The sequence below is a fragment of the Manis javanica genome, chromosome 6, assembly GCF_040802235.1.
Source record: "Manis javanica isolate MJ-LG chromosome 6, MJ_LKY, whole genome shotgun sequence".
Lineage (NCBI taxonomy): Eukaryota > Metazoa > Chordata > Mammalia > Pholidota > Manidae > Manis > Manis javanica.
In genome coordinates, this window is record NC_133161.1 from 119,891,778 (window position 1) to 119,904,063 (window position 12,286).

Below are 12,286 nucleotides of genomic sequence, written 5' to 3' on the forward strand. Positions count from 1 at the left end.
GTCAAACAAATGGAAGGCAGCAAGGTGTTTCCTCAAATGTGTGTGGAATTGGAGATTACTATATTTCTGAGGACTTTACTAAGGGAAAAACTCTGGGACATCACTTAGGGAAAAACATTTTACTTTAAATGAATTATTTGGGGGATACACCAATAATATGATACTTCACAAATAAAAAATATGTTTCATATAGCTGAATCTATTATGTCTTATTTAAAACACAGTACAAATTATCCCAAGGTTAGAGGATCCCAAAGTGCCTTAAAATTACGTGCTTGTGGATGATTTTTCATGTTGGAAAGGGTACGACCTAACATTAGAGAGCTTGAAACCCTCATGACAAGTTCCACCAGTCTAGTTTGGGGAAGTACTCTTAGCCCTTACATTCCATAATAATAGGTAATCCCTCTTAAAATTGGTTTTTACTTCGTATCTTATTTCAGAGTGGTAAAGTCTAAGTTCAGCAATTGGGGAAATGGTCTTACCAAAGCAGTTTTTTTTAGTTTAAACGTTTTTTTTTTTTAAGTAAAACATAGTGCTATTTGAAAGTGTACAAAAGGTGAAAGTACAATGAAATGCAATCTTGCCCATTTCCTTAGTTTCTCTTCTCTAGATGTAAGTATACAGTTTCTTGTATTTGTTTTTTTCAGAGAGTCTGTTTACAAACATGAAATACATGTATCTGTACTATTTTCATGCTAAATCATAGCATACTGAGGGTAGACATTAAAAAATGACTATACTGTATATTTGTGTTGCCAGGATGGAGGTGTTTAAACAAGGTACGTTTTTTAAATGAGGGCTGTATTTCAGAAGAGTCACCAGTATTTATGGAAATACATGAACTTGATACAATCATTAAACTCGGATTTGGGGTTTGAGAAACTGGTACCCAAGGAATCAAACTCCCATGGAACCCCAGGCCCACCTTTAAACTGTGCTGTCAGTAATCTGTCAGTCTAATTCTGGTGTGGTTGGGCTCTGATAGGAGTAAGAGAGTTTGTGCCAGCATATAATGTCAGGAATTGGTCTTGAAATGACTCTTTGTCATTAAGAAGGTGGAGAAAAGGGTGCATACTTACCATTTACTGTATCTTTAATTGACTTTCTAACAATTGACTATAATGGAAAGATGTTTTTCATTTATATAAAACTATCATCAGAACAAAGTATCACCATCAAGAATATAATCGTATAGCTATTAGAAGAAATAGCTTCTTGTAATTCTAAAAGTTCAAGGGCATGTTTTACCCAGCCTGATTTCATTGCTTGCTTTCCATTTTCTTGTTACTGAGTACAAATTGTCCAAGTAAATACAAACTCAATTTCACATATGAATTAAAAGACTATCAAAACCAAGAAATCTTATTAAGAAAAATTACTTGATTGGTAATGTCAAAGTCTTGTTCTTTTTAAGATAATTTTTAAAGTCTAGAAATGGGCTGTTCTTCATTTGTTGTATGCCATAGATGGGCCTGGTTTTGCTCTTGGTTTTGGTTTTTGGTGGTGTTCTTTTTTTTTTTTTTTTTGGTGGGCAAAATGCTGCTACTTATAAAACTCTTCCTTCCAGAAAATTTTTCTAAATCTCACTCTCACTCTTACTATGGGTGATGGGTCCTGGACAGAATAGCTTCACTTCCTTCCAAGGTAATGTCTTTGTTTCTTCTTTACTACCTACTGTGTTATCTTTTCGTATATTGAAATGACAGACCTGCTCTGTTCTTACACTGTTAGGATTTTCTTGTTTTTGTTTTTTAGCAGTCAGTATAAATTCAGTATACCTTAAGTCTTTTGACTTCCTGTGAACTTCTTCAGTTGACAGTTCCTCTTATCACCGAAACACTGAATTATACCTTTCCTGCTTCATATACTACCCAGAAGCAAAGAACGTACCCGACCCATACCAAATTTTGCTTGAGTCCTGACACCTTAAGCCTTGCTGTCCTATCCTTAATGCTGTTCAGCACTTCTAGGTTTCAGTTTGTTATGTGGGGAGTGGGGACCCCACTGGCTCCTGTCTTCCTCAGTCTGCTTCTCGGGCTAGCTTGGGAATTCTGTGCTATGGTGATATGTCTGGATACAATTTGTAATTCAGCCTACACAGCCAAACCATGTGGCTTAAAATAATTTTTATCCATCTTATTTTTCACTCTTAGGCAATGCGGAATATCAATCCCAGCACAGCAAATTCTCCAAAATGTCAGGTAGGCTCTCATCTGATGTTTTAGCATTGGGAAAAAGATACTAAATTAGGAAAGAGAGAAGTGTGCTCCAAGGGCCTGTCCTCACTGAAGATTAGCTCAGAGTATAACTTTGAGCCATCTTTCTACCAAGATAATAATACTGCTGTTCCCAGAAAGTCTACACTATCTGTTCCCTCCCTGTTCCTCCCAGAGAGCTTCCAGCATTCATTTTGATTCCCTGGAGATCTTTTAATTCCATATTTGAAATGTATTATGTCTTAATTATACATCCTGTCAGCCTTTGAGGTGTGCCTAATTTTTATTTGCATAGCTTAGGATAGTATTTATAATGATTTATAGGAATTAATAACTTGAACAATAACAAAGGTAGTACCACTTATTATTTACTTGGGTAGGCTACTTTAGGAAATATTAAGTTATTATGATACTATTAGGAAAGGAAAAATTCTTTTCTAGTGGGCATTTCAAAGGAAGAATATCAAAGTTCTCGGAAGAGGGAAGGATTTGCCTGGTAGTGTTTTGGGTCTCTTGGCTTTTTCAACATTTCTCCCTGATAAACCCCAAGGAGCACTGCCAAGAAGACATCTTATTTGAATGGAAATATTGTGGCCATTTTTCCTTCTCACATAGGCACTTACCTGACTCATGCGAAGAATCTCATTTTTGAAACCAAAGAGATTCTTTGTGTTCAGGGTTCCTAAGATTTGAAGGAATTATGAGCTAGGGGATCACTGCACTTTTCTCAGGTGGGCAGAAACAACCACGGAACACCTCATTTTCTTTGAGCTCTTCTGCACCAGGCTAAATAAGTGCATTGTGTTAAAATTAGCTGTAGAGGTGGGGATCAGCAGAATTGCACTCATTTTGGATACTGTTAAATTGTCCATTGGAACACCATGCTGATAAAGTCAGTTAAGTCCTCATTGAAACCAATTAAGTTTGTGAGAGGAAGAACTCTGTTCTTTATCTGTCTCATAAATGCCTTCTTTAATCAAGAGATCCAGTAAGGGACTAACTCATGAAAGTTGTCTTTGCTGAAGCAGAGCACATTGTTGTGATGAGGGCCACTAATACTACATTTGACTGGGAAGAGCACCATAGCATTGCATCTTTGTAATGTGAAGACATTGATTCTTGTTTTTTCTCTGAAGTATTTCTGAAAGAAGGCTTTTATTTGTGGTAAATAAAGTAGAAAGTAATACAGGAATAGAAATTAGCTCAAATGAAATTCGAGTTTCAGCAAGAAGTCCTCTATGCCAAAAGTGTTTTTGATATTGTTTTTTTTTCCCTACTTAGATCTTAAACCTTAAATCTGATAAAAATATTAAAAACATTTAGGTCTTTATTTGAGCATAAGTGTCAATAGTTGGTCTTTTTAAAAATTATCATCAGGATTTCATTTTTACCAGAAAAACTTTAGAAAAGGTGAGGTTCATAAGTAATAACTCTATTAAAGTTATATTAAAATTGCAGAGTTGATTCCTTAAGTTTGTCTAAGCCAGAGCAAGAAACCTGAGAGAGATGTTTTTTAGAATCAACTTTGCATAAGATAAAGAATAAAATATTGATACGTTATATAAGTTTTAGTTGCCAGTGTATTTGCCTGACACAATTGTGAAAATGTCAGTAAATGAAATTCCAATGTAGAGTTAAATGTGGAGCAGTTCCAGATACATGGAGCCTGGTGGTGTTTGTATCAAGCTTTTTTGTTGTTCTCATCTTACATATTTTGTAGATGACCTTAGGGTAGATATCAGGAAAGATGTCGCAAAGAAGGGCCATATCTTAAGTGAAAGTGGCTTTAAGTTGAGTTACCAGGATAATCAAGAAAGCCAGAAAGTTTTCCAGTCTCAAAGAACAGAACATATGAAAGAATAATGGAGAAAAAGGGATTGATCTATTCGGTATTTGAGAGCCAAGTGCTGTTAGATTTTTTCCTCTTTTTCACTTTTCTGATAGAAATTAGTGCTGTTGAGTTAACAATGTGAAGTCAGGGTCATTATTTTATGATTCTGTACCTCATATACTGTGGGATGTGGGAAGGTACCAGAGCTCAGAATGTTTACAGATTACTCATTTCCAGAGCTGTCTTTAAATACTTCTATGTAGGATTAACAAAATATGTTTATATTGTATGATTCTCTGGTCATGTAAACCAATGTCAGTATGGGTGAGGTAATGCAAAATTCTGAAAAATTAAGGCCAACACTAAGGCATTAGTATGTCCATAGTTAAAGACGGAAATTACCACCTTAATTTGTTAGGGTTTGTTTGCAGAATTTTAGAAAAACTTGTCCTTGTTTTGAATTTTTAATTTTTAACTTCCATTTTAATTTTCACTTTTTACATTTCAAAAGCAGTTTATATTCTTAGAAGAAAACTTGAAATTATAAACATCATCTTTGTGAGATTGAGCATTCTAGTTGTAGCTATTTCTAATACATCAATTGATCCTTTGTAAATTGGAGACCTTTTGCAAGAGTGGGTTAAGAACGAATCCCAGTTTTTGTTTCAAGGTGTTTTGAAACACTGTAAGAAAAGATAGTCGTCCGGAGCCCTGGAACCCCACCAGCCCTCCACACCACCGCCTGGCAGTGTGAATGTTTTTACCTTCTCTTGTGCTTAATGTGGTTCTTAATACCTATAGTTCGTTCCTAAGAGCTGTGAGATCAAGTCTCTAAACTCTACAATCTGGTTTGTGGTCTGTGGCAGTAGCCACCTCTCTTGCTGAGTTTAATTAAGCCAATTACTCTTCCTTTGGCTGAGTGTACTCTTCTGTCTTGTTACTATGATTCCATCTCATGAGCTTTTTTTCTTCCCTCTTACCCAATTAAGATTCTACATTTCCTTATCAGAATTCTTGAAACTACCCAGAAAATAGAAACAACACTGCCATATATAGATAACTTTATTTCTGAGGAAATAGTTGCTTTAATCTTTATAGAAATGATAGCTATAAATATTTTGGAACTAATGAATATTGTGTAGTTGCTTTCCTTATGGGTAACAATAAATATACATGATGGTCAGTCACCAGTTTAATTGGTGATAAATTCCACAGATTCATTTTTAGGATATATACACTATGTCATTAGCCCACAGTGGTGAAGAGTGAGTTTTGTCCATAGTTTCAGTCAAATGTAGCAAAATAATACCACTATTCAGTGCCATATGAAAAATAATCACCATCAATCTTTTTTTCCTTGAATTTAATAATAGAATTTAATAATAATAATAGCAAAACCCCTCCAAACTGTCTTTATTATCAGACACTAAAAGAGCTGTTTCAGAATCTAGTTAGCTTTTTCCGAAATTATCTGTCTTCTCTTTGAAGTCCTAGTAGTGACTAAATCATAAAGTAATTCAAGTGTTTTCCCATGAAAATTACATGTATATATATGTTTTATTGTTGAAAACTTTAAGAGATGGGATGCAGGTTTAGCCTCACACACTCCATACTCAAATAGGTTATCTCATTTGTTTTATTTGTTAAGGTTGCCATAATTTGAAAAGTGCTGTAATGACTTGTTACTTTGAGACCATCATTCAGTAACAAATCACAAAAGACCTAAGTCCAGAGATCTGCCAGAGAGTTGACTCTCAGGGTAAGGCTGGGGCCACAGAACTGCTTCTCTATCTTGATACCACTTTTCAGAGTTTAGGATTATCACATAGTACTTAAAACTATCCCCAGATTTGGGAATACACATTTTTAGTAAAACCATTCAGAAGTTGAAAATACTTTGGCAAAGGGAACAAACTTTAAAAAGCAAAGCATCCTAAGCATTGGCTAAATGTTTTAATAACTTCAGACATAATGAAATTTTCTGTGACTGTTTAAAGCTGTGTTGGAAACTGAGGTGTGGCAAGCCCTATCATGAGCAGTTGGAAAAGATGGTACTTTTTTCCAATTTTAGAATTAACATAAACTGCTATCATTAAGACAAACTGTTTATGAAGTATATATTTTTAGAGTTATTCTGAATTTCTAAATATGGGTTTCTATTTCACCAAAGTAACCTTCCTTAAACAAATCAGGAAAAAAGTAAACCTTCACTTGTTTGTCATATATTATCCAAAATGGATAAACTCTTACATAAACTTTTTAATCAGTTTTTGCTAAAGACAAAATTGCTTTAAGAATGTAATTAAAGTTGACATTGTATTATAGAATTTTCTATAAATGGAGTCATAACTTTTTCACTAGTATGATTATTTTGAGATTGATTCATGTTGTTTCTTAGGTTTTCCTTTTATTGCTAATTAGTATTCCACTGTAGGGGTGTATTTTTTATCTATTTACCTATTGATAAATTTGAGTTGTTTCTAAATTTTGACTTTCTGTAGAAAATACACTTTTTCTTTTTAGATACCCTAAGAATTTAATTATCTAGAAATATTCTAAATGTTTCCAGACTACTGACTATTTCTACTACCTTTCTCCTTACTTTTCTAGATGCTGTAAAACCAAAGCATCAGTTTTATATGGGACCAAAATATTTTAACTACCAGATATATATTAAAGTTGTCTTTTTTACCCTATGGAAAACAATATTGCTATTTAAATAAGAGAAGGGAAATATAAAAAAGGGCCAATGACTTATGGCTAGATCTTGATTCCATAAAAGTCCACTTTATAAAGCAGGCAAACTCATGTTTTCCTTTAAAACCATTCAGAGAATTCCCTCCAGACAAAGCTGGGATCATCGGTTTTACTTACAGTGCAGATAGCTCCGACTCGCAATGCATCCCAGATTAGTTAGCTAAGATTTATGAGCTCAATGGGAAAAGCCATCACATTTTTGTATTATTACAGAAGAAAATGGGCTAAAAATATTTGCTTCATTTAGAAAAAATCAAATACTCTTTAGAAGTATTTGACCTTTGAAATACAGAAGCATGATTAAATTTTGGCCAAACTTCTTATAACTTCTCCATTTTTGAAAGTCTGTCAAACTATTCCAGCTACCTTTGGGAAAGAGAAGCTTAATGAACTTGTGTTTTTAGCTCAGTATTAGAATTTTAGGCACTTGTTCCAGGTAAAAACTCTACTTAGATATAGATGAAACTTGTAACATGTTTCAACTGAAATCAGTTTTTATAGACTATCCAATTATGTCCCAAGGATTGTTTTTAAAAGAGCTATGCCAGATTTGCCCAGTTACAAAATAATGTTCATATTCATCTAAAATGTGTTTTGCTACTATTATTTTATTGTAGTAGAAGCCTTACTCCATAGAGATATATAGATATATACAGACTTAATAGCAGCATAATGGAGAAAGTTTATATGGAGTACATTTTTATTAAAAATTTCAGACTATGTAACTTCATTATATACTTACCCATATTAAAATTATCTTTCTCTAACATCATTAAACAAACAAAAGGTCTGTATGGCTCTGAAACAAATCTTGAATATTTTACTTATAAAATTATTAATTTTATATAAGTGCGTTCACTTTCACATTTACAATCCTTGACTAAGAATAAAAGTAATTATCAAGCTTACTCATAATGAAAACCTAACTTGCTCACTGGACATAGGACGGCTTGGGGAGGAGCTCGGACTCCGTGTTCACTCTTCTTCAAAATCTGAGTAGGTAAAGCATCAAGTAGGACGCTTCCCCAAATTCTCATCTTCTAAGACCTGCCTTCCTAAAAACTATGTCTGTATGGGTGTATGCATGCATGCATGCATATATATGTGTGTGTGTTTATATAGGAAGTACACGTTACTGGTTTTATATTCAGTTGAATACAAAACTACAAATATAACCTACTCCAAAGTTGTAGGTTAAGCAGGAGGAAAAAGGTTGGTCTGTTTTCCTACCTAAATACATAGTTTCCCTCCCCCGTTTTTGACAGTTTCCTTAAAAATATCAATAAAAAGATTTCCATCTTCCTTACTGAACCCATTGAAATAAATTATATTCACAGCAGATGAAATATTAACAAAAATTAATGACTGGGGGGAGGGGACTACAAAGTCAGCTTTAACTACTTAAAGCAATTTTATCTTCCTCAAATACTGGCCTGCATAAGAATGTGTCCACTTGTGGTTAATTATGTAAGTCATTACACATCAATTATACCTCAGAAATGCTGTTCAAAATGACTTAGGGCATCTCATCAACTCTGTTCTTTTTGCTGTAACTAGAAGTTAAAAAACTGAGCTGAATATTTAAACCATGATATGGTTTCTATAATCTTATGTGTATATGTTCTTTGTATCACTGACCTTATCATGTATTTGTTTTCATGCCAGATTCTTCCTATTTGATTGATAATGCTACATCCTCCCCCATCACTAGTAACTAAAATGGCATTTTTTTCATCAGTCCTATCAAGTTCAGTCTGATGAATCCCTAGGTTAGTCACTCTTAGCCTTGGCTCAAACACAGACCTGATGGGAAGTGTGTTTCCATAGCCCTTTACAGGACCCCGGGTATCATCCCAAGCAATATGGAATGACTTCATCTTCTTACTCAACTCTCTAAATTACCTTTCTTTGTAAACATGGGTAGTTGGTTCTATAGTCTCTGCTGACAGTAACTTTCACTTGCTAAAGGCAGCAAAAGAGTAAAAGTTTGACAGCTTTGAACAAGCCAAGTGGGAAAATACAAACCAAAAATTTGCTGCAAATAACAATTGGCTTTAACCTCATAAAACAATCTTGAAAAAGTGGAAACTTTATCAGAAAGGGTAAAATAAAAAGTTGTAAAAACAATATGAAAACTATAGCCAGTTATTCAGTTATTTCAGTAATTTACTCGCTAGGGTTGTGTCACATACTTGCTCTGTGTTCCAAAGAGTTATAACGAGGTACACAGAAACTTGAGCATGTCTTCTTTGAAAGAAGGCAAATGAGGTTCTTCTCAAGATATTTGCAAACCCTCCCATATTTTGAAAGACCTACAGCTCCCTCACCAAAACCTAGGCATCAGCCTCATTCATAGCCCATAGTTTTATTCATTTTAGTTTATTGCTATTTACATCCTCATATTTTAATAGCAACATAAATGATTCAAAGTATTGGAAGTTACTGTTTTATGCTCCAAAATAGTCCATTCACTCATTCAGTGTGCCCTTAAGGGACAAAGAAATAAAGAAATAATTAGAATAATGTGTGGTAAGTGCTAAGATCATGTTACATACCTATGTTCACAGTGCTAGAGACATCAAATCTGTCTAATCCAAAGATGGAGATGGGACCATCATGGAGAGTTACCTAGAGAAGGCAGAACTGGGTCTTAAATAGAAAGAAATAAAGAAAATGTTGTCAAGAGTGGCGTATGGAAAGACATGGCACCAACGGAGGTGTGTCCTCCAGCAGGCCTGCAGGGAGTGCGCGCTATGTCAGTGCCCCTTGTCTCTCTGTGAGATGAGAGGAGAAGGGGTCAGAGACAGGAGAGAAAATACAAAATGGATCCCCAGAAGCTACTGGAAAAGAGGATTAGCCTTTACAGGAGGACGGGAAACACCACTTTCTGAGACTGAAAGAAAAGCTACAAAGATGAATGTGCATGAGGACAGCTTTGGGGAGAAGCAGGCAGGGATGGCAGAGGGGCCAGATAAACCACAGTTGTGCCCAGTGGTCTCAGTATTCTTATTTAAATGAGGGAGAGATGGAAATGGACTTAACTGGATAGAGGCTTGAGAGAGTATGCCAGATTTGGAGTAGTGACTGTAAGAATGTGAGGAAAAAACTGACCAACGAACCAGAAAAAAAGTTAATGAGCTGTACTAAGGTGAGGCCCTAGCCAAGGCCAAGACTCTTCATTTGTAACAATATGGATGGTTGTATGATTTTTCTTTAGCATTTCTTAGCAGTCTCACTATAGAAATGAAGCAAACACATTTTTAGTATTGATTTCAGGATTGGAGTTTGCTATGTTGACAGATGTACACATGCCATGTACAGCAGGAACATGTATTTCAAATGATCAGCCCTGAGTTAATACTTGTGGGGAAGGAGAAAAATAAACCAACAGAACATGAAAAAATGCTCAACATCTCTAATCGTCAGAGAAATGCAAATGAAAACCACAATGAGGTATCATCTCACACCTGTTAGAACGGCTGGTATCAAAAAGAAAAGGGATAACAAGTGTTGGCAAGGATATGGAGCAAAGGGGGAATTCCTCCACACTGTTGGTGGGGATGTAAATTGGTATAGCCACTGTGGAAAATGGTGTGGAGTTCTTCAAAAAATTTAAAATAGAACACTACCATTTGATCCAGCAGTGCCACTTCTGGGTATTTATCTTGAGAAAATGAAAGATTGAAAAAGATATATGCTCCCCTATGTTCATTACAGCATTATTTACAGTAGCCAAGATACGGAAACAACCATCGTGTCTATTGATACATGAAAGGGTAAAGCTGTGGTACATAAATACAGTGGAGTATTACTCAGCCATAAAAAAGAATAAAATATTGCCATTTGCAACAACATGGATGAACCTTGAGGGCATTATGCTCAGTAAAAAAAGTCAGTGAAAGACATTGTAAGTGGAAGCTGAAAAATAAAAACAAAAAAACAAGCTTATAAATACAGAAAACATTTTGGTAGTTGCCAGAGGTGGTATTTGGGGTGGGCAAAGTAGGTGAATGAAGGGAGTCAGAGGGGTCGAACTTCCAGTTATAAATAAGTCATGGAAATGTATAGCATGGTGACTATAATTACCAATACTGGATTGCATATTTGAAAGTTGCTAAAGGAGTTAGATCTTAAAAGTCCTTATCACAAGAAAAAATAATTGGGGGTGATGGTGGTTACAGACAGTGTCTAGAATTACTGTGGTGATCATTTCACTGTGTATACCAGTATCGAATCATACTGTACACCTGAAACTGATATAATGTATATCAGTTCTTCCTTTTTTTTTTAATGGAAAAAAAAAAACCCAAAAGGGAGCCAATAGACTGGAATAGCAAGAGAGAGAAGGAACCTGGAGTCTCTGAAGTTGGAGGGTTGGTAGAGTGGGAGTGAGGTCATGCAGAAACTGGGTAGGAAGAAAAAATGTGGTCCCAGGAGGTGGGATGAGTACATGTGAGCTTTCTGGGGGAGAAATTTCTTAAGCCAATTCCAGGGTGTGAACAAGGGAGTTAATGGTTGAAATATAATGGTGAAGTGGTCAGTATCATCACAATTTAGAGAAGCAAGAATTTCAATGATAAGATTCTTATTTAGGTTCTGTGCATGGATGTTGACAGTGCCAAGACAATAGGTGCAGTTGTAGTGCAGTGATAGACAGTCATCATTGTTGCGAACATGACTGAAGATTTTAGAGGTAGGTTTGGTTGTTAAAAAAACTCTTGGCTGTGCAGGTGGGTGACTTAGATTAGGTATAGATGAAGATCATTGGCATCTAGAGGATCAAGGAGCTGTCTGTCATTGAGTGAATCATCCACCTAATGTATAAATAACAAGATACAGCAGCATGTCTTACATCTACTGTAATGTTGAAGTAGAAATAAGTATAAATATTTTAAGATATTTGCAACTACAATATAGGAAAATGTCCTCTGTTGATAAAAAGTCAAAGAAATAGTAAATACTACTATTTGTTGCCTATATTCATAATTAAAGGAGATCCTAAATTTCAGTTAGGAGTTAGTGGAAAATAAAGGGTTGTTTAGTTTTTTCAAGTTCACCGACCCTCTGCATTCTACCATGATCTCTGGTTAAGAAACCCCAGTTTAACAGATGGTATATCCAGAAGGCATAAACCTGAATAAAAAGAAGTGGTTTTGCATGAGGAAGAATTTGTAGTATAGAAGTGGTGAGACAGAGCTTGGAGAATGTGTCCACTGCCTATGGACCCAGTGATGATTCAGCAGAGAGGGCACTGGAGGTGCTGGTGTGTGCCTCAGTGAGAAGTCTGGGCTCGGGAAGGCTGCAAGAAGGGACAGTGCCCTTTGTGATAAAAAGCCATATTTCAAATCAAAACAAAAAGACAAGGGAGAGGAACCTGATGCTGTAGCAGAGATGTAGAGAGATGATGCTCTGTAGCAGAGCTTGAGAGGCACGGTGGGAATTCTTAGGGAAGGGAACAGTGAGTGGGTGAAAAGGTGAG

General features: G+C 35.5%; 1 protein-coding gene across 12 annotated transcripts in view; it reads left to right on the top strand.

Moving 5' to 3' along the window:
* Positions 1-12,286, top strand: part of YAP1 (Yes1 associated transcriptional regulator) — a 115,109-nt gene that overhangs the window by 93,146 nt on the left and 9,677 nt on the right. For 6 of the 12 annotated variants that reach the window (XM_073239391.1, XM_073239392.1, XM_037019003.2 and 3 more), the window contains one exon: positions 2,157-2,204. The exons of the other annotated variants lie outside the window; for them this stretch is intronic. In XM_073239391.1, the coding sequence (XP_073095492.1) occupies positions 2,157-2,204 (48 nt within the window). The remainder of the gene's footprint in view (positions 1-2,156; positions 2,205-12,286) is intronic. 12 annotated transcript variants of the gene reach the window in all.